Source organism: Alternaria burnsii, assembly GCF_013036055.1.
Source record: "Alternaria burnsii strain CBS107.38 chromosome Unknown 715, whole genome shotgun sequence".
NCBI lineage: Eukaryota > Fungi > Ascomycota > Dothideomycetes > Pleosporales > Pleosporaceae > Alternaria > Alternaria burnsii.
Window position 1 is genome coordinate 757,849 of NW_024066116.1, and position 23,409 is coordinate 781,257.

At 51.2% G+C, this 23,409-nt stretch overlaps 14 protein-coding genes across 14 annotated transcripts; 6 read left to right on the forward strand and 8 right to left on the reverse strand.

The window, feature by feature from the left end:
* Positions 1-114: 114 nt before the first annotated feature.
* Positions 115-1,056, forward strand: GT037_007399 (uncharacterized protein; the record flags this gene model as incomplete). Its single annotated transcript, XM_038932446.1, has 1 exon — positions 115-1,056. One exon carries the CDS (start codon positions 115-117, stop codon positions 1,054-1,056), a length of 942 nt encoding a protein of 313 aa, XP_038784934.1.
* A 102-nt stretch (positions 1,057-1,158) lies between these two features.
* On the reverse strand, positions 1,159-1,639 carry GT037_007400 (uncharacterized protein; the record flags this gene model as incomplete). Its single annotated transcript, XM_038932447.1, has 2 exons — positions 1,159-1,424; positions 1,474-1,639. 2 exons carry the CDS (start codon positions 1,637-1,639, stop codon positions 1,159-1,161), a joined length of 432 nt encoding a protein of 143 aa, XP_038784935.1.
* Positions 1,640-2,464: 825 nt separating this feature from the next.
* Positions 2,465-2,975, reverse strand: GT037_007401 (uncharacterized protein; the record flags this gene model as incomplete). Its single annotated transcript, XM_038932448.1, has 2 exons — positions 2,465-2,802; positions 2,861-2,975. The coding sequence occupies 2 exons, from the start codon at positions 2,973-2,975 to the stop codon at positions 2,465-2,467; spliced, it is 453 nt and encodes a 150-aa protein (XP_038784936.1).
* Positions 2,976-3,476: 501 nt separating this feature from the next.
* Positions 3,477-3,875, reverse strand: GT037_007402 (uncharacterized protein; the record flags this gene model as incomplete). The annotated part of the gene is made up of 1 exon (XM_038932449.1): positions 3,477-3,875. The coding sequence occupies one exon, from the start codon at positions 3,873-3,875 to the stop codon at positions 3,477-3,479; it is 399 nt and encodes a 132-aa protein (XP_038784937.1).
* An 843-nt stretch (positions 3,876-4,718) lies between these two features.
* On the reverse strand, positions 4,719-6,584 carry GT037_007403 (zf-dhhc-domain-containing protein; the record flags this gene model as incomplete). The annotated part of the gene is made up of 2 exons (XM_038932450.1): positions 4,719-6,331; positions 6,434-6,584. The coding sequence occupies 2 exons, from the start codon at positions 6,582-6,584 to the stop codon at positions 4,719-4,721; spliced, it is 1,764 nt and encodes a 587-aa protein (XP_038784938.1).
* Positions 6,585-7,618: 1,034 nt separating this feature from the next.
* GT037_007404 (glycosyltransferase family 25 protein) lies at positions 7,619-9,002 on the forward strand (the record flags this gene model as incomplete). The annotated part of the gene is made up of 2 exons (XM_038932451.1): positions 7,619-7,986; positions 8,066-9,002. 2 exons carry the CDS (start codon positions 7,619-7,621, stop codon positions 9,000-9,002), a joined length of 1,305 nt encoding a protein of 434 aa, XP_038784939.1.
* Positions 9,003-10,695: 1,693 nt separating this feature from the next.
* GT037_007405 (uncharacterized protein) lies at positions 10,696-12,219 on the reverse strand (the record flags this gene model as incomplete). The annotated part of the gene is made up of 4 exons (XM_038932452.1): positions 10,696-11,038; positions 11,103-11,892; positions 11,944-12,146; positions 12,194-12,219. The coding sequence occupies 4 exons, from the start codon at positions 12,217-12,219 to the stop codon at positions 10,696-10,698; spliced, it is 1,362 nt and encodes a 453-aa protein (XP_038784940.1).
* A 72-nt stretch (positions 12,220-12,291) lies between these two features.
* GT037_007406 (uncharacterized protein) lies at positions 12,292-12,489 on the reverse strand (the record flags this gene model as incomplete). The annotated part of the gene is made up of 1 exon (XM_038932453.1): positions 12,292-12,489. A coding segment is annotated over one exon (198 nt), but the record flags the coding sequence as incomplete, so codon positions are not given.
* A 1,924-nt stretch (positions 12,490-14,413) lies between these two features.
* On the forward strand, positions 14,414-15,277 carry GT037_007407 (uncharacterized protein; the record flags this gene model as incomplete). Its single annotated transcript, XM_038932454.1, has 1 exon — positions 14,414-15,277. The coding sequence occupies one exon, from the start codon at positions 14,414-14,416 to the stop codon at positions 15,275-15,277; it is 864 nt and encodes a 287-aa protein (XP_038784942.1).
* Positions 15,278-15,511: 234 nt separating this feature from the next.
* On the reverse strand, positions 15,512-16,977 carry GT037_007408 (lipase serine esteras-like protein; the record flags this gene model as incomplete). The annotated part of the gene is made up of 3 exons (XM_038932455.1): positions 15,512-16,501; positions 16,550-16,850; positions 16,922-16,977. 3 exons carry the CDS (start codon positions 16,975-16,977, stop codon positions 15,512-15,514), a joined length of 1,347 nt encoding a protein of 448 aa, XP_038784943.1.
* Positions 16,978-17,813: 836 nt separating this feature from the next.
* GT037_007409 (rna exonuclease 3) lies at positions 17,814-19,766 on the forward strand (the record flags this gene model as incomplete). The annotated part of the gene is made up of 1 exon (XM_038932456.1): positions 17,814-19,766. The coding sequence occupies one exon, from the start codon at positions 17,814-17,816 to the stop codon at positions 19,764-19,766; it is 1,953 nt and encodes a 650-aa protein (XP_038784944.1).
* A 432-nt stretch (positions 19,767-20,198) lies between these two features.
* GT037_007410 (uncharacterized protein) lies at positions 20,199-20,616 on the reverse strand (the record flags this gene model as incomplete). The annotated part of the gene is made up of 2 exons (XM_038932457.1): positions 20,199-20,517; positions 20,570-20,616. The coding sequence occupies 2 exons, from the start codon at positions 20,614-20,616 to the stop codon at positions 20,199-20,201; spliced, it is 366 nt and encodes a 121-aa protein (XP_038784945.1).
* A 367-nt stretch (positions 20,617-20,983) lies between these two features.
* GT037_007411 (uncharacterized protein) lies at positions 20,984-21,458 on the forward strand (the record flags this gene model as incomplete). Its single annotated transcript, XM_038932458.1, has 2 exons — positions 20,984-21,219; positions 21,314-21,458. The coding sequence occupies 2 exons, from the start codon at positions 20,984-20,986 to the stop codon at positions 21,456-21,458; spliced, it is 381 nt and encodes a 126-aa protein (XP_038784946.1).
* Positions 21,459-22,777: 1,319 nt separating this feature from the next.
* Positions 22,778-23,205, forward strand: GT037_007412 (uncharacterized protein; the record flags this gene model as incomplete). Its single annotated transcript, XM_038932459.1, has 2 exons — positions 22,778-22,992; positions 23,064-23,205. The coding sequence occupies 2 exons, from the start codon at positions 22,778-22,780 to the stop codon at positions 23,203-23,205; spliced, it is 357 nt and encodes a 118-aa protein (XP_038784947.1).
* Positions 23,206-23,409: the final 204 nt, after the last annotated feature.

A 23,409-nucleotide genomic window follows, 5' to 3' on the forward strand; every position in this document is an offset into this window, starting at 1 on the left:
GCCGAGGTACCTGGACACTTCGCGACTCTCCCAATGCCGACCATGACGACGCCGTACAGACCACCATGATACCCTCATAGCGATGTTTGACAACTCTGTCAACATACACACGTTATGAAATCTTCAACTAAGCACCCAAAGGCTATTCTTTTCGACATTGGTGGAGTGGTCGTACGTAATTCCTCAACACGACCCACGCCGCTCTTCAGCACCACGCGCGACCAGACGAATGTAGCTAATGTTTTTCATCCACAGGTTATTAGTCCTTTCCAAGCGATCCTCGACTATGAAATTGAGAACAAGATCCCCATCGGCTACATAAACTACGCGATCCAAAAAGGACCTCACGATACAGGCGCATGGCAACTCATCGAGCGCGGCGAAGTCGAACTTAACGACGACTGGTTCGCATCCTTTAAGAAACAGTTGATGCGACCGGAGGTCTGGTCACAATTCCTCCAGAAGCTTGCGCAACAGGAGAGCGTCGGCGGCGGGCAGGCAATCGAGGGCGGGAATCCGCAGGTACCGGACATTGATGCGAAGACGCTGTTCTGGCGTATGATGAAGATCAGTCGGGCACCAGATCCATACATGTATCCTGCGCTACGAAAGCTAGGCGAGAGCGGGAAATTTGTTTTGGGCGCATTCAGCAACAACGTTACGTTCCCCACGGGCATCCTCGACGACGAAGGGAAGCTCTTCACCAAAGAGCTCGTCCACCCACCAGCTCCAAACCCTTACGCGAACGACTCCACAGACATTACGACATGTTTCGACATCTTCCTTGGTTCGGCGGCCGTGGGTGTCAGAAAGCCGGATCCAGAGGCGTACAAGCTGGCGGTACGCGAGATGGATAAGATTGCGAGGAAGAAGGGGATGGGAGGGGTGACGGAAGGCGACACGCTCTTCTTGGATGATATTGGCATAAATCTCAAGTTTGCGAAGAAGACAGGGTTGAGAACAATCAAGGTGAACTTGGGTAAGACGAAGGATGCCGTAAAGGAGCTGGAAGAGGCAGTTGGCCTTCCGTTATTGGATGACAAAGCTAAGCTTTAAATGTTTACTTGCATTCTATCTCTATCATCATCACAAGCCTTGAGAGGCACCTCTATCGCCTACTCTCTTTTGAAACCCCTTCTCCGAAGACCCGTCTGTACGTCAGAGAGGGTCTGCGATCTTAGCTTCTAATTCCGCCATTCTCTTGTGTGCCTCCTTCTTTACCAACCTGATCACAGCCATCAGCGCACTCTTGCGATCTGTCCCCTCCTGAGGTGAGACGAAGAACATCTCGCTAGCATCCAAGACATCCCAGCCAACAACACTTGCACGGAAGTTCTCGACGATTTCCCCGCTCCGTCTGCTTTCGTAACTGCCCATAAGAACCACGGGGTGTACCGATGGGCGGAACGTGGATGTAACAAGTTCTGTTACAGGGTCAGCATGGCACAAGGTTTGGTCAGGAGGGGGTTGTACTTTGCAGATAGCTGAAGAGGACATCATCGTGGTTCGTAACATTGCTGGCGACAATGGTTGTCGTTGACAGACGAGGGTCTGTTTCGTTGGACGACTCATACGCCATGGTGATTATGAGTACGGCGATCTGTGGTACTCTTGTCGATGGGCTATTGAGTGAGATCATATGTTGAACGAGTGGCTTGCTCTCTCGAACCACAAGTATCATTCGGACAGTCTGATTGTAGCAAAGGACATCGGGTATCTTGCTACAACTGATTGGTTTAACAATCAAGCAGGCAATCTCCATTTTAACAGAAGTATAAGAATCTCGTCTCAATACAGGAGGTCTCTTCAACACTTCTTCGTCATCCTCTACTTCTTGCTTTGAACATGACCAGCCAACCTGTACTACCAGAAGACGTCAACACACTCACGTTCCTCAATGCTCTCGTTTCTTCTCTCTGGCCTAGCTACACGTCTGCCACCGTTTATCTGAGTTGTCGCCTGGACGAACAAGACAGGGTTGAGTACCATGCCGCAGTCCTGTCCTCTGTAGGTACGGGTCGCGGTATGATAATCCATCCTCTCACAAAGATAGAAGTGGCAAGTTCACGTGGTGAAGTGCTTTCGAAACTGTTGGAAAAAGTGGAATCGCTTGCTGAGATACCGTTCCAGACGATGGAAAAGAATCCTCAAGGAAACCTGAAGGAAGGAGAGAGCATGAATCATGCAGCAACGACGAATGAGTGAAGTCAGAAAAGCGAGAATGAAGCCGAGGATGGGGATGCAAAAGAAGAGAGAGATAGTGATGATAATAGTGAGAGTGATAGTGAATCGACAGAAGAAGAGGAGATGTGGAGATCTTAATTTTACAACATGGTGAAGAAATTGGGACCAGTCGATACCTATCCCACACAGAATACAAGAGCAATAGAAGAGCGATTTAGTTTCTTCCCACCAAGACCATCACGAGGATATTGAACTAGGTCCTTCTCTCTCCAAAGAACATTTACCCCCTCTCAGTCCTGCTAACACCGCTACTTCCAATGGAACTGTTACTGTCCTTAGCCACCTTGCGTGCATGATAATCATCATTCAACATCATGCGTCCAATCTCCATCTCCACGACTTCCAATAGCCGCTCTAGTGCTTCTTTTCTGCTCCTTCCCACTTCAGGACCCACTTCCAAGCTCCTGACCCCACCTTGACCGATGCTGTAGAGCGAAGCACAAAACGCAAGAGAAGGATCAATGATCTTTTGTTTGGAAGAATTGGGGTCTTTAGGTGGTGGATGGCGTCCTAGGATGCAGGAGGGTGGTTTGAGAGGTGACAGAATCCATGATTGCGCTGAGAGGTTGGCAGTCAGTGTGTGGCGGGGTGACGTTATGCTTTTCTCACTACTTACTCTCGATCAGATCAACGAGATATCTTATCTCAGTCTCGTCTTCACCTCGTAGGTTTGGAAGCGGTTCACGGGATCGACCTAGGCGCTCTGGTATGTTTGCGGTTAGAGAATCCATTTGTAGTCTTTATCACCAGGATGAACTGGAAATGAGCAATTGAAGAACGGTCTATATGGCGAGAAACTGGTGAAGGATAGTGTCATCTGCAGGGTTTAAGGGAGTACGAGAACGTGTTTGTTTGGTTGCACAGTGAGGCGGAAGAGTGGAAAAGTGTGATCAGTCGAGGCAGCAAACTTTGTGTAGCAGTGGGAGCGACCCAACAGTATCGAAGCTGCTCAACATACAACATGTACGTATGGAAAAGAGGTTCCGGAGATAGCTCCCAGGTCTCCAATCGTATGATCTCATCACCTGTGCCATCATCGGAGGATTGTGAAGGTTATAGTCAGACTAATATGGTTCGTACTGCTTTTGCATTGACTTACTGTCATGTTGCGACCCAAAGAACATGTCATGCTGACAAAGCCTTCGCTGGCAATACGCAACTTCTTAGTCATCCTACTGCGGTAAATTTGCTCCTCCCTTCTCTATTCAATGTTTGGAACACGTTTTTTGTTCTCATCTTTCCTCGTTATGCTCCTCCGCCATCTCCTCTATCAGCTGCCCGCTCTTCTGCTTGTTTTCTGTAACCTCTTTCTTCGATTTCATCCTATTCGCATTACTTCTCATGGCTGCCATTTCTTCCAGGGTATGCAACAGGCCCAGCAATGCCTCTTCTCTCGTCGTTCCACTATGCAGTCCAAGATCTACAAGCTGAGGCTGACCGGGCGCTGGGCTGGTGGAATGGGCAGTAAGGGTAGCAAGATAGTCATTCGAGTCGAAATGACTTTGGTGCACGAGAACGGCTATGTCGTACCCAGACCCAAAGACAGTGTCAGCGGTCAATTCTACATAGGCAAGAGTTCGGTAGTCAGCTGAGGTGACGGGCTTGGCTCTATTTGTTGAGTTCATGTTCATGTTGGACCGAGGTATTGATGAGTGCATGGCGAAAAACAGAGCATGACCGTTATGTACTGAAAAAATCGTGATAGTTTGCTCGTTCCAGCAGCAATCACTGACGTGCAGAATGATCTGCCGAATTCCAATCACGACACAGGCTTCAGATGGTGATACAGATCCTTGTAAGGTGCAGAGAGATGACCAGGAAAGACGATCAAACTTACTTTTGAGTCAAAAAGCTCTAATGTTCTTTCAACTTAAATCTCGGGTTAATTGGACCCGAAAAGAGGCAATAAAGAGATTACGGCCATGAGGAGTACAAACAGCCGGTGAGGTTGAAGAAGTGATAGGCGGGTTGGGTCCTGGCTAGGGAGGAAGGGAAGATGAAGGAATAAATTAGCGCAACGATGGATACAGGTGCCGCGGCGTTGGTGCTGCCAATGTCTACAGGGTCTGGAATGCAGAAATCTAGAACGCCAAGATGCTGTTCATCGACCTTACCATGCGCATGTAGTGGGGCACGGCGTGCAGGAACGATGTCAGGAGATGAGTGTTGTTGGCCCTTACTATTTATGCTTGTACGCAAACTCAGGGTCGATGCTTGGCTAGAAGATGATTCGTCAATCGATGATTTACTACTAAACGCCACCAGCTTTGCAAAATTGATATCGTGTGATGTGGAGATGAGAGAAGCCATGAGGTAAAAATATCTCTTTCGCTTTCGTCAGATGACAGTCGTCTAAACAACTCCATTCCTATGCAACACGAGAGAACGCCACAAAAGGAACGCCATGCTATGCAACACCCGAATGTACATATCAACATACCAACATGCCATCGTATCCATTACGTCTCAACGTGTCATGTCCCCCAGTCATCCCATTCCCCGTTTTTCCGTTGTTGTGATCGTTCCCGACTCGCACTCTTCTTCCTCTCTTTTGGCGCCGGGTCTAAAAACCCGTCTGGTATGTCATTCCAATTCTGTGTTCCTTTTGGTGGCGCAGTCACGGTCTGTACTTTTTGCGCTTTGCGCTGGTCGACCGCTTGCTCGTCACTCGAGACTTCGTAGTCGTCGTCTTCGTCTTCGGATATATAGTTGTACTGGTCAAACTTTTTCCTGTCGATCGTCTGGAGTTGAACATCGCCATCAGCATACATGCCGCGTTCTCTCCCTAGAATTTGGTCGGCTTTGTTTGGACTTCTTCGTCCGTCGATTGGGCCTTTCGCGATGCCGTTGGTAGTGGTGAGATATTGGGTCTGCTCGCCGCGGCCAAGCGGTGCTTGCCATTCTGGACGTCTGGTGGCTCGTGGGGGAGGCTGGCTATACTGGCCAGGCATCCATCCGTTCGGAGCGCGCGTGGGACCCCTAAACTCTACTTCAGTAGGAGTATCAACACCCCAACCAGCAGCGCGCTCACGCTGCTTCTGTATCTGTTCTTCTCTTTCCCTTTCCCGCTTTATCCGCTCCCGTGCTGCCAGCCACTTCGGACTGGGTTCCCATGACCACCCGTCTCCTGTTGTGGTTACAAGTGGTATGAACCACTTCAGCGGCGAAGGGCCAAAAACATGTGCGATGTTGCGTTTCCAACCCAGGTCGAAGGCGTTGGGCAGCATCTCGTTGTCGCGCTCGTCAAGATAGCTATCGTAGCGGTCTTGATACTGCTGGCGTTCTCGATACTCGTAGGACTGGTAGTGCGGGTGCGAGTAACCGTTCGCATGGCCTGGTACGGGAGAGCGCGAGGTAGAGCGAGAGGGCGGCTCGCCCTCCTCGGGTCTGGTCACCCCCGGAAGAGCGTTCGCGTGAATCTCGCGCAACTGGTCGCCAACACTCAAACGTCCGTTCGCTTGCGCATCCATATAGTTTCGGTCGTTGAGCTGATGCTTCATCGTGTTCCGGAGTGGTGAGAGGTAGCGCGTCTTCTCCAGACTTTCTATCGTAGTCTGGCCCCTAACTGTAAGCCATAGATGCCATGCAGTAAAGCCTGTTATGACTATGCCAATGATGCCAGATAGTACGGCAAGTAAAACATAGTTTACGGGCATGAAGGACTCGGTGTATTGTCCATCACTGAGTATTTCACTCCAAACCCAAGTCGCAGAAGTCGCAAAACAGACCCAGCAAAAGAAAGAGAGGTATAGTAGGAAGAGCACAAAAGCCTTGTAGTTGCGAAGACCGACGCAAGTCGCGAGCCATGGACAATGATGGTCCATCTTCAGGACACAGCGCTTGCATGTGGAGCAGTGGTGAGAGCGGTCGGGCTTCTTGGACTGGCACTTGTTGCAGAAGCGTAGTTCACCGGTCGATGCCTTGACGGTGAAGGACGTGTACTGCATCTCTCCTCCTTCTTGCGACGGCAGGTGGCTGTAGCCATTTTTGATATTGAGCGGCGATCCCGGGTCGGTGAATACGGCGGTGGTGTAGCTCCAGTTGAGCATGAGATAGAGGAAGATGCCGAGCGTAGACGAGAACTTTCCTGTCCAGCGTGTTAGTAATCGAGTTCCCCATCTTCATGTGACGTGGTCTTATTGGACGTAGGATAAATTTGGATTGTGACATATATATAAAGGAGACGCACCCGTCCAGACATTCTTCGAGGGCACAAAGCCGATGCCTGCCTGGACCCATACGGCCCACGACGTCAGGCCGTAGACGAAGACCAGCGGAAAGTATGTGACGGCGGTGCAGCAGTAACGCTCAACCTTCCTGGCCCAGCCGCGACGGCGCATGGTTCTTGAAGGTGAGATTGGGGGAGAGGGCGAGCCCAACGTGGCCATAACTATGGGCGCAGCGAATGGCCGGGCATGTGGTGCGGTCGAGTAGGGAATGGATGTTTCTGCCTTGCGAGCCCCGTGTACGGCGCGGATCGAGGATGGGCGGGCTGGAGAAGGGGGAGGATGCGGAGGACAAGAAGCCGGTGCACGACTAGTTTCAGGGTGCAGCGGCGCACACCATGTCACAAACTAGCAAGTAAGAGAGCGGGAAACGGTAGAATAAGAAAGCCAAGGCTACAGAAACAAAGGCGCACAAGAATTACCACCCGCCGTCGTGATGTTGGAGATGCGGAATTCGTGTCCGGAGGTGTCGTCGTCGTCGTAAGCGTGTCGAATGGCGACGATTGAGGCGCATCATGGGTAGCGCGTCCCTGAGATGCATGTGGCGCGGCTTACCTATGATCGACCCGTCGACCTCGACAACCACGCCGTGCACGTGACGGCGGCCGTTGTTGGGGAACCATAATTTCGGATACGTATGCAAGACACAACAACGCTAGGTGCAAGTGCAAGTACAAGGCGCAAAAACAATGTACACGGTAAGCTGATGGCGACGAGCAAGGTCAGACGTCCCTCTCGGGGCGCTTTTGGCCAGTTTCAGCTGGCCAGTCGCACAATCAGCCTGCAACCGCCGCGCCAGCTGGAGCAGCGTTATCCACTTGGCCAGTGGTAAGATGATGACAATCCCGGTTGCATGCGCGATAATCTTAGGTAGCCTGATACAGTGGTTACAAAACGCAATGTCGGTGCCACACCCCGGTAGGCACCCGTATTGCTCCCGCCGCGACCTGCGACATTTAGAGATAGCTGTCGCCCAGCCTGATCTGCTTCGGTCCTGCCAGCCATTGTTCTAACCAACTTAACGCCTACCGAGCGCGCCATCGTCGTACTTTGTTATTGCCATAGCGTCCCCCCCACCCCGAGTCTTCGCGGACATGTCTAACAACACTCTTCTAACAACAACTTTTGGCAACACGATATAGCCCGGCATGCTTGCATCCAGGAAGCGGCCCACGCCGCTGCTGCTGCTCTTCGTCCTCGTCCTCATTGGCATATGGTACCACAGCAGAGACACTGACCACATATATCTACAATGGATGTCCTCGATTGAGTCGCGGCCTGCAAAGATACCCTCAAACAGAACATTAGGCTTCGGCGCCGTCGTCGTCGTCTCCAAGGAAGGCTCCTCGCGCCGCCAGCCGCTTATCCAGGCGGCCAATGTCACCGACATCGACCTCACCATCCCGCCACAGCCAGAGTGGACCGAGGGCGACGTCCAACGCTTCATCAACGGGCAAGAGAAGGTCCAGAAGGGGTCTATACTAGCGTGGTTGGGGCACCACAACGCCCTCAAGTGGTAAGTCATCCCTCGTTGCCCGGCACCCGTCTTGGCATGCATCTGTCGCTGTAGAGCTGCTGCTGATTCGCTTATTAAGGTTTCTCGATTCTGACCTCGAGACGGCTCTCATTCTCGAAGACGACGTCGACTGGGACATTCGTCTGCGCAGCCAACAGATTCCGCTCGCGGCAAGCGCTGCCCGCCAGCTCCTTCCCCCGCCGCGCTCCCAGCACCCCTACGCCAACGCAGCTAGCAACCATACCCAGTACTGGGGCGACCAAGATGCCTGGGACCTACTCTACCTCGGCCACTGCGGTGACTACTTCGACGTCGTCACCGAGGACGGACCCAAGACCGACCGCCAATCCTTTAATCTGACTGCTATGCCACACATCCTATACCAGGACCCTACCCTCCCCGCATGGTACAACCTACATCCCTTCACACAGGCTTTGTTCCGCCTACTGGGCATGCCTGAAGGGTCGCGCGTCATCCACCGTTCCAAGTTCCCGCTCTGCTCTTTTGGATACGCCGTCACCCGTCGCACCGCCGAACGCCTCCTCAACGATCTCGCTCCACCCAAGCTGAAGAAAACTGGACCTCGCGCATTCGATGTTGCGCTTCTCCACGCATGTAACAAGGGAGAGAACACGCCATCTCCCACACCAGAGTGGCAGAATGCAAGGAATCCCCTGACCCGAAGCAAGTACCCGAGCCCCGGACTCCGCTGCTGGACGCTCAACTCTGAACTATTCCACCACATGCCAGGTCGCAGTGAAATCGACCTGGTGGGCGAGAAAACCGGCGAGTCCGAACACGGTATCCCCCCAGTGGACCTGGCGGCACAAGCTCAGGTCGTCTTTCGAAACGAGACCACAAACATCGACTGCGGATTCTGGAGCGGCGCCTTCGCATTCGACGAAAAGGATACCGACCGACTCCACTACCTCCAAGAAAAGGTTGGCAGACAAGGCATATGTCTCAAAGAAGACAAGAAACAAGAGCGCAAATACCCGGCAATAGATTCGATATGAGACCACCTCGACGCACCACCACCACAACATGACCACCTTCCATGTACATATTAGATTTCACGACGAGCAACTTATGGGCGAAATACCCGGCTTGGGTTTACGGGCGTTTTGTAGGAGTACGAAGCAGGATTTCACTAGCCATATGATAGTCCGATCAAGGGCGCATATGGACTTTTTTTCCAGCGTTTTAGCTTTGACAACTTTTGGGGCATTATACCATAACGGCGAATTTCAGCAATCATGGCGTATGTGCGCGAGCGGCATGGTTTGAGACCACCCTTTTTCTTTCCCTCACGATTACCAGCATAACTTCGAGCGATACTATGAAACCAATCTACGTTGTTTTTTACCATCCTACATCCTTTGTTTCTGAGCCGATGAATCTTTTACGTGATGCATCTACTGATTGCTCGAGCTCGCACGCGACAACAAGTCTTGGTCTCTCCTCGATACACGGCAACATGACTGAACGATCGTAATACCATACTTCTCCACTTTCAATCCCACACAACAGGTGGGGCCGTATCTCAACACCGCGCAATCACCGACGTCACAGCGAACTTCAAGGCGAACGGTATCCATCAACACTAAACATGCATTACGAAAACAATGACGCACCAGCTACAGCAGACTCACCTCATTCTCAAAACTCTGTACCCCAGATCTACAGATGGAATGAGAAAAAGAAAAACATTTATTCATACAACTTACATAAACTCTCGCGTTCCTGGCGATCCGTCCATTTCGGTTTCAAAACCCGCAAATGCAAGCACAATCCCGGCACCGAGGATTCCCATGACGATCTTTTCATTTTTGTCCTCTGACAAGCAACCCTGAACCTGGCGAGCACATGAAACAAGCTTTTTGGTGCTTGGTTTCGGCCCGATGCCACGTTCGCGGGTTAAGGGGGAGGGGAAAGAGGGGAAATGAGAGGAGGGTGTGTTCACGCGGTGCACGCGTTCGGATGACAGAGGCTGCGCGTGAAAGACGAGAATCCTGTGTAATCATTAGTCCCTGGAATATCACATTTATTTCTGCAGCCTCCGGAGATCTTCAAGTTCATGTGTCCATTACTTCGTGCTCTGTATATTCCTTCTGTAATTCCTGTCTTGTTGTCCCCCATATCTGCTCCTGCCTTGAGGAGGAAAGCGACAATCTCAAGGATGCCTACTTCGGCGGCTGTCTCAATTGCGGCCTTGCCGTATGTACCTCTAGGAGCGTCGACGTCTACACCAGCTCCGATTTAAAGGACAACTATGTCTCTATTGCCTATAAGAAATCGCTTCTTGCAACAGTATGTAGTGTTCGCATAATTCCGTATAGAAATCGACACTTGTCCTGGCCGCTTTCAATCTGCGTACTGTAGACACTTCGTCTCTCACTACCGCCAATTGAAGAGGCGTATTGGTTATATTGGACTCGTCCAGCCTCTTTATGGAGTGTTCGCGGCCATGCGTATTGTGTTGGACTTCTTTGTCAACTTGCACTCGCCATATTCTAGCTCTTCTGTGAAAGCAAAGTAGAGCCGCTGGTGCAGATGATCATCTCATGGAATTTTTCTTATCTCATTCGGCCCCATTGATGCTTCTAGGATCGCAGCCTCGAGCTTGAAGTCTCCGGAAGATAAAGCAAAGACAAATGCAGCAGTAAGCTGACGAAGTCGCTTGAGGCATCGCTTCTTACTGACACCTTACTATGGGGATTTCAAAAACCTTTCAAAGTAGTTGAACTCCTCAAAAGACGTAGCAAGCCCGAAAGGGCCTCCAAACGGCCATACATCATCTGAGAAAGGGCCATCGTATCGTTCAGCATACGGACTGAATCCAGCCTCAAGAAGAACGTCAACTACTTCGTCATTGGACAGAGTCACAGCCCGACTAAGAGCTGCGCTTCCTTTTCGAAATATCTGGAGATCTAATGATCTTGTACAATCAGCAAGCAATGGTCGTACAAGATGCATAGCATCTTCAGTAACTGCTTGAGACAGGAACTCGAAATCAGTGTATGGACAGCCAGTGAATATCATCGCGCCATGACTGTAGATATGAAGATACGCAGTCAGTGTGTGTCTCATATGTATTTCCTGCAGCCGCAACTTACCTTGTGAGAGTCCTGATTACTTCATCATGCCGGTGTTGTACTGCAATCTGTAGTGCATTGAACGGATATTCAGTGGCTTCTTCTTCGCCAGGAGCAATTTCGTCTACTCCTGCATTCAAGAGTATGTCCAATAGAAGTAGGTTTCCGTCCTTCACCGCATCGAACAAAAGGGTTCCGCCGAATGTTTTCCAGTCCCTGTCCGAACCAGTAGCTACCAGGACTCGTCGGAGAAGATCCAAATCAGAACCATCTTGAGTGCGTCTCATGATTTGATGGAACTCTCGGCTTGGAGCATTGTATCGGACGATAGCTTTGACAAGGATGTCAGTAGATTGATAAATAGTATCCTCAGCAGATCGCTGGCCATTGTGGACTTGATATTGACTCCTCATCCTGACAGCATCTTGGAGGACAGGGCGAGAATCGCCGGAGAACAATCTGTAGATGTAATCGTAGAGTGGTCCTGAAAGTATCGGGGGGCTACCAATCGAGTGCAGACCAGATAACGACGGCGTCCCATTCGCAGTGTCATCTTTAGGCATCTTGAGTAAAAAGTTTATGCTTGAGTTGTCGTAGATTGACGACAAGATGGAAACCTCTCCAGATAGTATGACTTTTTGGTCTCGAGTATCTTCGCCTACAGAAGTTTCTTGGTCATACCTTTCGGGCTCTCCACCGTACTCATGCTCTGGCAATGTGACTAGTTGCGAATCGTCGTCAGGTAGGCTTGGTGGTGGCGTGGAGATCTCAATGTTCGGTGGTGTCTGACAATGGGGCAGAGGATTCAATTCTGTGGCATCCTCTCAGTGAGCCGTCATATATCGTGATGCTTTCTACTTACTTCGTTCGTAAAGAGCAGGAGTACTATCACGATGACGAAGCTTTTGACGCTCTAGCCTCGACTGCGAAATCGTGACACCGCGGACTTTCACGGTAGTCGGGCGCTGGCGTTGGTTCACGCGACCGAGGATGAAGTCCCACTCCTCCTTGCGCACATTCTTGGATACACGCCATCTCTTCAAGGATCGTTCGTATTGTGATTTTCTTTGTACGGGTTAACATGATGTAGTCCAGCGTCGCATTCCCCTTACGTTCTTGTGAAGCCTTGATTGGCCATGACACGGATAACTTCTGACAGCGACGTATCCTGCTCTACGTATAGATCGAGGATGTCACTCTTCCGTGTCGTTCATTCGGACTCGTCTTCTTCCGATCTCTTTGGCATGTTTGAATCTATCGGTCCAAGTGCAACCGCCGCTATATGGTATAGTATAGGATCATAAGACTGCCTCTCGGCAGTAAGCAGAGCCGGACGCCGCAAGGCAACAAAAAGTCGGAACTTTAGCAACTCTACCGGAACTTCCGGGAGCCCCGTAAGACAACAGTGTCGTGTTCTCGAGAGAACCTAGCGTCTAGCCAGGCTGCGTGGGATCTGGTGTTGCCAGCAAGAAAACAAGGGCGTGTGTCAGAGTGGGAAAGCGTATGGCATGCCATTGGCCGCTTCCCAAGTCTTCGATTCAGCAATTGGTCGCTTCCAAAATCATCGATGAGACCGATGCCGCCGTGCCGCATAAGAGGGCTGCGCCAGTGAAGTGGTATTATTACAACGAAGATTTTGGCGTACCTACCAGGCCATCTCATGCATGACTATACCTCAGTAGCAATACATTTGGCTCCCGTGGTCCGGCCTGTCGTCCAGCTTGCCGACACGGCTTTGGTCCTGCGCTCCACTCTGTGCGCGACATGCTGCCAATCTCGCACACTTGTGGTCCGCGCACTTGCATACGCGGATGTGCGTTTGGAGTGCGGGGTGGCGTATAGCGATCGTTAACACCTCGTGCGGACGCAAAGAGCTTTTGGCTGGCTCACGTCTGTTGTAAGGTTGTGGCTGTGCGTGGCGCACCCGAGGACTTCTCCACGACTGAGAGACTTGGCCGCTGGTCGTTCTTTACATAGTAGACCAGTCTCAAGGACTGGTCACCACAAGTCTCCCTCTGTGCCTCTAAGCACAAGTATGCGGCTGCATGCGTTCGACGTACCGAGATCATGACCCAGCATTGTGACCGGCAAGCGAGTTGAACAAACCAACCTGGAGAAGTGGTCGGCTTCGCTGGCCAATCGAGCGCGGCCCTCTTAAGGTTGACTCTCTGCAAGAAGTAATGCACCCCTGTCCATGGACTAATGTAATCCAACGTACGTGCGCCGATTGATGATGTGTAAGAAGACAGGGGTGCTTAGCTGTCCAGGGTCGGCGGATTTCATAATTACAGTTTCATTACTGAGCTTTTGTACCTAAGGACACAAGGTTAACGCCGAGCGTCCGACTTGACTTCGACATACGCTCCAGCTATATAATCGCTGTTCACTGCTATTGACAATGTTCGCGATCACGCAGACGCTGCAAAGCAACCGGTCTACCAAGTGCAAATCTCATTCTGCCTTCATCCGTACAAGCATTCCGTATATCCGACCAGAGAACAAGCTCAGAGATATGGCTCTCGACACCCAAAGCGTCATCGCTGTCATCGCCCTCCTAATTACATGTCCGCCAACGATATGGCTACTTTACAGAATCTACACACGACGTCAACCTCGACACAACCATGGTATGTGTCGTTCTCCTCAAATGTTACTGGTTCGGATACCTAAGATATTGGCAGAGATCAGCACTCTCCTCCCGACACATGCATCTCACCCAAGCATACCGATGTCAAGGCAAAACATACTCCACCATCACCAGCGTTACCATACCTGGTCTTTGCATACCACTATCATGTTGGAAGACCTGGCGACAGCTTTCAACCATGACTCAAGGGGTAAGACAACATCTTCATGGGACTGTGAACATAACCACTAACCCCATATAGGTACAAGAGCATAGCCAAGCTCGAAGTATTTGCTTTGAAAATTCATGTCTAGACGCTTCATTGGTTAGATGGGCAGCCGAGAACACCATCGTCTCTTGATGTGTTGAGACGGCCATCGCATCTTTCTGTGCATTCCACCACGCATATGTTCGATGTTCGCTGCACGAGAATTAAGTGAGCACGAAACTGATATCATCCCAGCTCCCATAGTGGGAGGGGGATCCGACGCTGCAGACCTGATGTAGAGTGTGAAAAGGTAGGCCCATCAGCCACGGCTCGCTACCGATACATCATTACTGCAACAACGCTAAATACTGAGTCACAATAGTCGTCCAACTGGCACAATCTGTGTGCTCTATTTTGTTCTCTATTTCCCACCCTTCCTCTCTACTACGACGTAGATCTACCACAATTTACAGCAGGTAGATAGCTACCATCAGCAACATGGAATATCTCGACAATTTAGACCAGCACGCCATGAGCGCATTCGATGAACTGAATGGGGACACCGTACTACCCGATCGTACATCTGCACCGAAACTATCATCCGAACTGAGGGACTTGCTTCGGTTCAACAAGCAGCGTAGGACTCTAGTTAAAGGAGTAGCTGATCGCAAGTGCAGCAATATGGACTACCTCTTCAAGCTCAGCGACCCTGTCACTCCCACAATCCTCGCCTTGGCCGCCATCCTTCCCTCCCAACCCCGAATCATCCAGGGAGAAGGCGAAGACGGCATCGCGCAATTCTGCCATGTCAGCGACCTCGACATTCCAAAGATCAAGGGCTGGCTGGCCAAAGCATACCCAGACATTTCCCCAACCTTTGCGCCTATTAGTAAGGCGCGCAAGGCTTTGTCTCCCGACTCGGCGTACCCAACTCTTGGTTACGACATGACATTACCACATCACCGTCCTGACAGCAGTGCGTGTGAGTATCTCCCGACACAGAATCAATTTCCCGTGTGGTACTTCTTCTATGGCACGCTGGGCCATAGTTCGTTTTTGAACGAGCTGTTCGAATCACCACCCGAGGAAGAGCACATACTGGTTCCAGCCCTGATTCATGGAGGAAAGCTTCAGACGTGGGGCGGCAAGTACAATGCTCTGGTCGACGACCATCCTGGATTGCGGGTCTATGGATGGGCGTATGAAGTTGTCTCGCAGGAACAGGAAGATGCCCTACGCATGTATGAGACAGCGAAGTATGAAGTAGTGAGAGTGGAGATTGAACTTAATGGGCAGAGCGGAAGGCGCTTTGTGAAAGGATGCACATTTCGATTTGTGGGAGAGAAGGGTGAGCTGGATTGAGACCAGTCCTTGGTAGAATAAAATAGGATAGAAAGATGCATTGTACAATGAAATAGCACTTGTAATGTAGTAATGTATTGAGCATTTGTAGATGAGGAACATCTGTACAGATAAGATGACAAAGGTATAACTCGCCCTATGGAAAAGCAGATTCTATATTCCGAGACATGCTATCCCAGAAATACGCCATGCGCCGCGCTGAAAATGTAGACAGAAAAGATGTCAAATGGTGACTTAGAGTTCGAAGTTATCGAGCCAGTGCTTGATGACCACCCTGCCCTCATTGAAGGAAGGCTTGTTCATACGCACGATAATGGCCGCGTGGGAGTGTCGGTGGTTATGTATGTAGACTGGGTGCTTTGTGAAGCCCACGTTGTCTAGCGCTTCGATCATCTTGAATTGGTCATCGGTAAGGGCCAATGTCGGGAAAATGACCTTCGCAGCATCCTTTTGCTCCTGTATCGAATCGGCGTCCGATTTGGGCTTATCCTTGCGCGAGCGCGGTGAGATGGGCTGGGTGGGAGAGGCCACATGTTCGAAGCCCTCGCTCAAATAATCTTGGCTCTGGGCATGGTTCGCGTTCTCATACATGCCCTCGGCTTCTCGTCGCATGGCGGTGATCATGTTGGGTATGCGGTAGCGTGCGTAGTCGATGCCAGATCTGCCTTCTTCGTGTAGTCTTATGCGTTGACCGCTGCGAATCGTCTGAACAGCCGAATTGATGAGGAAGGCCGACACACCAAATGGTATGAAGACTGTCAGAACTGCGACAATCGTCGCCCGTCCCAGTATTGTCCTTGTGCCTTGCGCCAGTCGTTGTGAGAAAGCTGGGGGTTCTTCAGGCTCCTTTGGCGAGACTGGGTGATCGCCATCGACGATGACTTCCTCATAGTCTGGGATGTAGTTTATCTTGATGTCGTCTGGGTCGACGAAGGGGTCGGTTTGTGAGATGCCGGCGGTATAGTATGTGACTGTTCGGTCATTCACGACGTTTGCGTATAGACTTCGGTGCTTGAACTGCGCAAGGCCTCGGATGAAGATGCTCTCGGGGTCTGCGAGTACAGATAGGAGCGATCGGCCTGTGTCTCTAAACTTGTCGACGCCAAACAGTTGTCTGCCGCTCATAGAAAGCGTTCGTGCTCCCAAGACGTTCCATATGTGGCTGTGGTAGCCTTTGAGGGGCGTCCGCACGCCGAGGTGTGGTGTCGCGAAGGTCGTGAAGTTCTAGAGAGTCAGTATATCGTGCGGTGGGGTGATGATAGAGGCACGTACGACTGGCTGTATCTTGTCGAAGACGCCTCTGTGATAGAGCAGACCGATGGCATAGCGTGCGATCAAGCCTCCTAGCGAGTAGCCGGCGACACTGATCTTAGTTATGTCGTGTCCGGCTTTGGCTAGTTCTTCTATCTTGCCCTCGACCTCTTCTGCGACACGCTCGCCGCCAGTATCGACACCATCGTAGGTGAAGCTGCCAGCGTTGCGCTTGGCCACGAGGATGTGCAGTTCGTCTTGTGGAAATCTCTCGCCCAGTGTGGTACTGACGTATTTCAGATGCTCAGGGTTCCCCCACAGACTGGTTGCGGTCAGCGGAAGTGCTTCTTCTTGACATGATAGGTGGCGATAAGGCCTCGTACAGAGACGTACCCATGGACGAGGACACACAGGTGGTCGGCTTTCTTGGTATCGGCAGAGGTGGACATGGCGAAAGACGTGAAGTTTGCTGGCCTGGGAATTAGGGTGGAAGGCGCAGTGTATGTATGTCGCCCCGGCGGCCAGAAGTCGTCCGTGGGAGGCGCAAGTCTGACCGAGACGCGCGCAGCCTCAAAAGCAAGTCACCTGCGGCCAGGACACCACTAATGTCACGACAAAGTAGCACGACCGTCTCGGATTGGCGTATAGGTGTGCAAATGTAGTTAGAAGACAGTTGCACATCAATTGTGGGCGCTGAACAGGTTAAAGTCGGTGTTTTCGGAATGCGCAGCAGTTGCATCACCGCGTCATGACGGAATTAACGATTAGATCGCCGCCGTCGCGTTCGCCCGCGTCCGTGGACCGTGGACCGTGGACCAGGTACCCTTTATTTAGCGCTAAAGAATCTACAGGGCTGAGACGCGCATCTCACCTCATCACTCACCTTCACCATCTGGCTCACTCTAGCTCCTTTGGGATAGCTGAAGCTCATACTGGAGCTTGCTGGCAACCTTGGTTGCAGCGTATTGTTGTCATACTGCACTTGATGAAGTTGATGAGGCATCAATACGGACCTCAACGCGACGGTCTCTCATCAGCCGCCTTTGCATTCACGTCAATCTTCTCTTGCGCATTGCGATATTGATTCATCAGACGTCACTCGCTCAATCCAGTGCAATATCGTGCAGTCAAGCGTGCAGCTCTCGTCGATTACAAGATCAGGCTCCATATAGTTGCGACTGTCAGCGCATAGCTACTCAGCTGTTATAGCCTGGTAGGTTACGAGCGCGTTAAGCTTGGCATTGTATCTACTTACAGGAAAGGATACACTGTAATCAAAACAAACATGTGGCCTTCGATACCAGCTTACAGGAGCTTTGCCAACATAACGTGTCCCTCTGGTGCAAAATGCGAGTTGCCTCATTGCATCTTCAGTCACGAGACATCGGAGCCACCTCCAGCGCGACGGTCTCCGTCACCCGTCGCAGCAAAATATGATCCAGAGCCCATCGCGAAGAGGCTGAAACTCGATGACGGTTCAAAGGCATCCAACTTACAGGCCGCTCCAGCACCAATACAGGCAAAGCTCAACGTTCCTGTTAACTCAGACACGCCCAAGACCAAGGCACCGACACCAAACAATGCGCCCAAAGCTGCTAACACCGCACCGTCCAAGACACCCACTCCTCTTCCGGCATCTGCTACACGACCAGTATCTCCACCACCGGTTGCTGCAGCACCCAAGATCGCTGCTAAACCTGATGCTCCTGTTGCCTTGATGCCGCGAAAACTCAACAAAGAACCAGCAACCTTCACCAAGCGGATTACTCTACTCAAGGCGCTGCATACCTACATGAAGCCCCAGAACGACAAGCTTCTCAAAGCAGTCAAACCTGAAATCAAAGCACTACACCTATCAACAAATCAGCTTAATAAACTGGCGGTTGATGAAGAGGAAAGAATAGCTTCATCAAGTGGCTCAGTGTATGAAAACATACTGAAACAGCGATTGGTCAAGCTGAAGACCATGCCAGCGGAAGAATGGGTCAAGGAACGACGCGAAGCTATAGCTAAGGAAAGCGGAGAACCACCAAAAAAGGCACCTCCCAAGAAGGTCGATACAGGCCTTACTCCAAAAGAAGAAGTCACTTTTCTCCCCAGGCTCATCTGCCCGCAGGAAGGATTGGATAAGCATGGCTATGTGACCAAGCTGCCTGCCGACGCCGATCTCATTGAGACAAAGTTAGCGCTGGAAGCAGCGGGTGGCTGGGAACAATGCGAACGCTGCAACACTCGTTTCCAAGTGTTCGCAGAACGAAGGGAGGAAGACGGAGCACTTACTACTGGAGGGCAGTGCAAACATCACTGGGGCAGGCGGATCTTCCCTCGAAAATCAAGAGGCGTTGCACCAGAGCCTACAAAGTTCAGCTGCTGCAATGGAGAGGTAGGATCAGAAGGCTGCACCACGCACAGCACACATGTGTACAACGTCAAAGACCCAAATCGTTTGTCGCTCATCATGCCGTTCATCGAAACGCCAGAGAACGACAAAGTTCCAAAGGATACCGCCGTGTGTTTCGATTGCGAAATGGGCTACACGACCAACGGTCTCGAGATGCTTCGTCTTACCGTCATAACATGGCCGCAGCACAAGCCTCTTGTTGATGTGCTGGTGCGCCCCCTCGGACATGTATTAGACTTCAATACGCGGTTCTCGGGTATCACCGCAGACCAGTTCCTGAACGCGAAGCCGTACGATGCAGCAAATCCCAAGCCCGTCCGCAAAGACCTTCGCATCGTCGACTCACCTCAGGTCGCACGAGACCTGTTTCTCTCACACGTCTCTCCCACCACCCCAGTTCTCGGTCATGCTCTCGAAAACGACCTCAACACCATTCGTCTCATCCACCCGACCATAATCGACACTGTACTTCTCTACCCGAATCCCAGCGGTCTACCCTTCCGTTTTGGCTTGCGCAAGCTAGCGTCAGATTACCTCGGTGAGCAAATCCAGCAAGGAGGCGCCGCTGGCCACGACAGCTACGAAGATGCGCGGACTACAGGCGAGCTGGTTCGGTGCAAGATCAAGGAGAGGTGGAAGCTTTTGAAGATAGATGGCTGGCAGATCAGAGACGATGGTGTGTATCCGCCTATGCCGACGGAGAAACCGCCAGAGCATGCCCCGGTTGCGCCGTCCATGGTTCCAGAGGCGAAGATGGCGGTTCTAGAAGGAAGTTCTGCGCCCAAGAGGAAATTTGAGGACCATGAGGTGGAGGAAGATGGTGACGAGGAGTTGTAGGCGAAGAAATAGCAATAGAATCGGCACTTGAGGGCATATAGCATAGCATCCAGACGTTTGGATAACCGTATTTGGCTTGTAGCATGGCACGGAGAGCACTGAGAATTGAAAGCACAAAACTTGGACACGCACCCCAATCTTATTTGCTGTTCTTCATGTTGTGGATACTGCAGAACGTCCCAAGTGTATACCATCAGCATGCCCTGTCTGGTACAAGGGCAATTCCTTGGTAGATGATTGACTTTCGTCCACCCCTCACGGCTTGACCGCTGAGTTATACCGGTCGCTTCCTCTCTCGCACACCACGAGCTCGACTCTTTTATCCTCCCACTATCTTCTTGTATGCTTGGCTTACTCTGCAGGCTTCGTCGGCGCGCATATCTTCGTCTTGTGTAGATGTGATGGTTGACGCAATTGCTCTCCTCGTACCCCTCATCCTACTTTGGCCGCGTCTAGTCCCTGCACACCTTCCAGTCCTTCCCTTGTAGGTTCATACACAATATCCGTGTCTAGTTCCTTCATGACGCCTATCACGACGCCTATGCTCTCGATGAAGCCATTGACGGCGACGCGTAGCATGCGGTTCGTGGTTGCTGCGTATTCTACCTTGAGGACGCTTTGTTGAGGGGATTCGGGCAATGTGCTGAGGGAAAAGGCGCGGCGGACGAGGGGTGAGAGTTCGGCATCAACAGAGATGGCGCGTTGGGCGGTTTGGGCGAGGTGCGCGGAGGGGAAAGGTATGTTGAGGGTGCTGGGCGTGCATTAGTATGTATGGTAACAAGTCGGTGTGGGAGGGTCTGTACAGGGTGCAGGGAAAGTCGTCATGTTTCCAGTCTTTGTGGTCCGCCATGTTGGATCCTTGGGTAAATCGTCTGGTGCTGAAGGTAGCCCGATCTTCGCGATGAGGCTCAAATGGCAAAAGTGTGGGGGAGGGGTAGATGCCATCTCGATGCGGCAAAGCGCGACGAGTGGAGCTATGACCTGCGGCCCATGCCAGGTACATGTCGAGAGCGTCATACATCATCATTTGCATCTGTTAGCTGAAATGTACAAACGCGTCATGCGTCATTCGCTCTTGCGTACCTCGGTCTCGGCCAAACTTTTGCTTCCTTGCATCCATCCCCCTTGACATCAAACATTCAATCTACCCAATCGACACATATTCGATATACCCTCATCTACGTAATATACAGCTACAAGCTACGAATTCAATGACCATGTTCCGCAACACCATGATCCGATCCACAAGAACCCTGCGCTTCAGCGTCCCGTCCGCGCGTCCTTTCTCCCTCTCCGCCTCAAGAAGGGTCGAGCAATACCCGAACAACGCGAGCACCAACTCAAAGACCAAGACGGACAAGTACGACAGCGACAGCCCTCACGCGGTACAAGAGAAGGTCAAGCAAGGAGACACACACAACGTCCAGGAGAGCAATGCAAAGGCCGGATTAGAGTAAGTCATCCCCAGCCGTGTGCATACTGCATTGTGCAAGAGGAGCAAGGGAACGAGAGTGGCATTATCATAACGTGCGGCTAATACCATCCAGCAGCGCGCGAAAAGAGGGCAGTGGTGGCCATGCGACTGAAGAAAAGGACTCGGCTGGCGGAAAGGACAAGGCGAAGAAGGAGTTCCCTGAGGCGCCGGACCCAGCTATTGGCATGCAGGACGAGAGAGGTGGACGTGGTGCTTAGGTGCATGCTGGTGCATACAAAGGAATAGTTTTGAAGGGCCAGAGGATTGAGGCAGGCATACTACATCCACCAGTATCGACGGGCCCATTCGGTCGGCCATATCACAATACAAAGCAACTATTGCCAAGTCCGGCCTTCTTACCATGGCCACTTGTTGGTGTGATGGACTGGCTAACCGCAGGGCGCAAGGTTTACCTCGTGTTGGCTCTGTCTTCGCCGTACGTCTAACATGCAAGGAGCGACAAAGGAAAAACTACACCACATGGTCGCATATTGAAAATGAAACAAGTCGCTGCTAATCAATCTAGGTAACAAGAACGCAACTCCACTCTTCTCTATAAGTTGATAAAGACTCGAAATCTCATTCCTATCTCTACGGTGCCTCGCAGCTGACCATCAACCTAAAGAAATCGTTCTCACCTTTGAACTCTATTAACGAAACCAAGCCATCATCACCATGAAGGTTGCAGTTCTCCTCGTTACAACCCTGGTAGCTCTTGCCAGTGCCACACCCGTCAACTCTCTCGAGCCTAGACAAGGCATCATCACCGACGACCCCACCAAAATCTGTAATGAGTGTAAATCAAAGATATCTACTTGCACAAAGGTAAGTCTATCTTTCTTTAATCCTTCTCTCTTCCCCCTTTTCCCCTTTCGGTGTTGAAGCCTTCCTCGGTCTGATTCCTTCTCCCACGACAAATGGAAAGGCGCACAACCAAGGCAGATAATCGTTGTCGCAATACTGTGACTAATCTGAATCATAGCAAATTTTGTTTATTATTCTCTGCCCCAACGGCGGTACGGGGACAATGTGCTATAACCATTGCATGTGCAAGGCTGTTAGGGAAAACATCCTGTGCAAGTCGGCTTGTGGGCTGAATTGCCCTTGAAACTCGCCATAAGTGATGGGCCACGAGCGGTTACCACATCACAGACGTCATTGAAACACCGGGGTCAAGTGAGTATCGACGCTGCATGCTGGTAGGACGGGTGAGCTAGGTGGTGGTTGGAGAATGTGATGGATTGGTTTCTGGGTTTGTCGTAGTACGAGGCGGTGATACACGTACATCGGTTCAACTCCTAACAGAATGAGCGAGGTTTCTGGCAATCGCGGTTCCTATGATGCTTGGATGAGACAGTTTGTTAGTTTAGGACGCTACACCTCTTGGAGAAGAGGTAGTACAGTCATAGCGATGATAGGAATACTTGACACAGGCCAACGTGTCGTTTATTTTGTCTCGTACATGTTCTTATCTAAAACTCCTACCTGCCTCTATCTTCACTCTTGACCTAAGCCGCTTCGTATTTCCATCTCAACCATGATTCACTACTCCCTACGTGTGGCCTTAACGACTTTCCTTTTCGCCATCTTCACGCTCCTTGTCACCGATACCCTCGCAGCAACACCTCCCCTCGACCAACCCATCCCCAACCCACCATCATTCCCGCCTACCTATCACAAATCATCGACGCTGTCTGGTATCAGACGCGATACGCACGACCAACGCGACAATCGGAGAATGGAGGCGAACAAGTGCGTTCGGTGCAAATATACTAGAGTGAGTCTGGTAGTATCTAGCCTGGAAGAAGCTAACAAAAGTACAGAAATGCCGTGACCCAGTTACTGGATGCCTTTGAGCATGAAACTGCGAGGTTACTGAACCGGATGCGCGGTGTGGAAATGGTTGTGGATTCGATTGTGGCAGGGATAGGGTTGGCTGACAGCAAGGAAATGGACTCGGTCTGAGCTTAGATGTCTGCCTGCATGATATACTACGTTCCGTAATTGTTGAGTAGCTACAATAATCACTAGCTAATTCGTTCATGTTCATCTCTGTCGTCATCAGGTACCTTGAGCCTATCTGGCTTTAACACGATACAGTATTCCAGTACCTCCTGCGTGTGTCAAAATTAGATACATGCTCCAGAACGATACGCGTACTAGTCACTT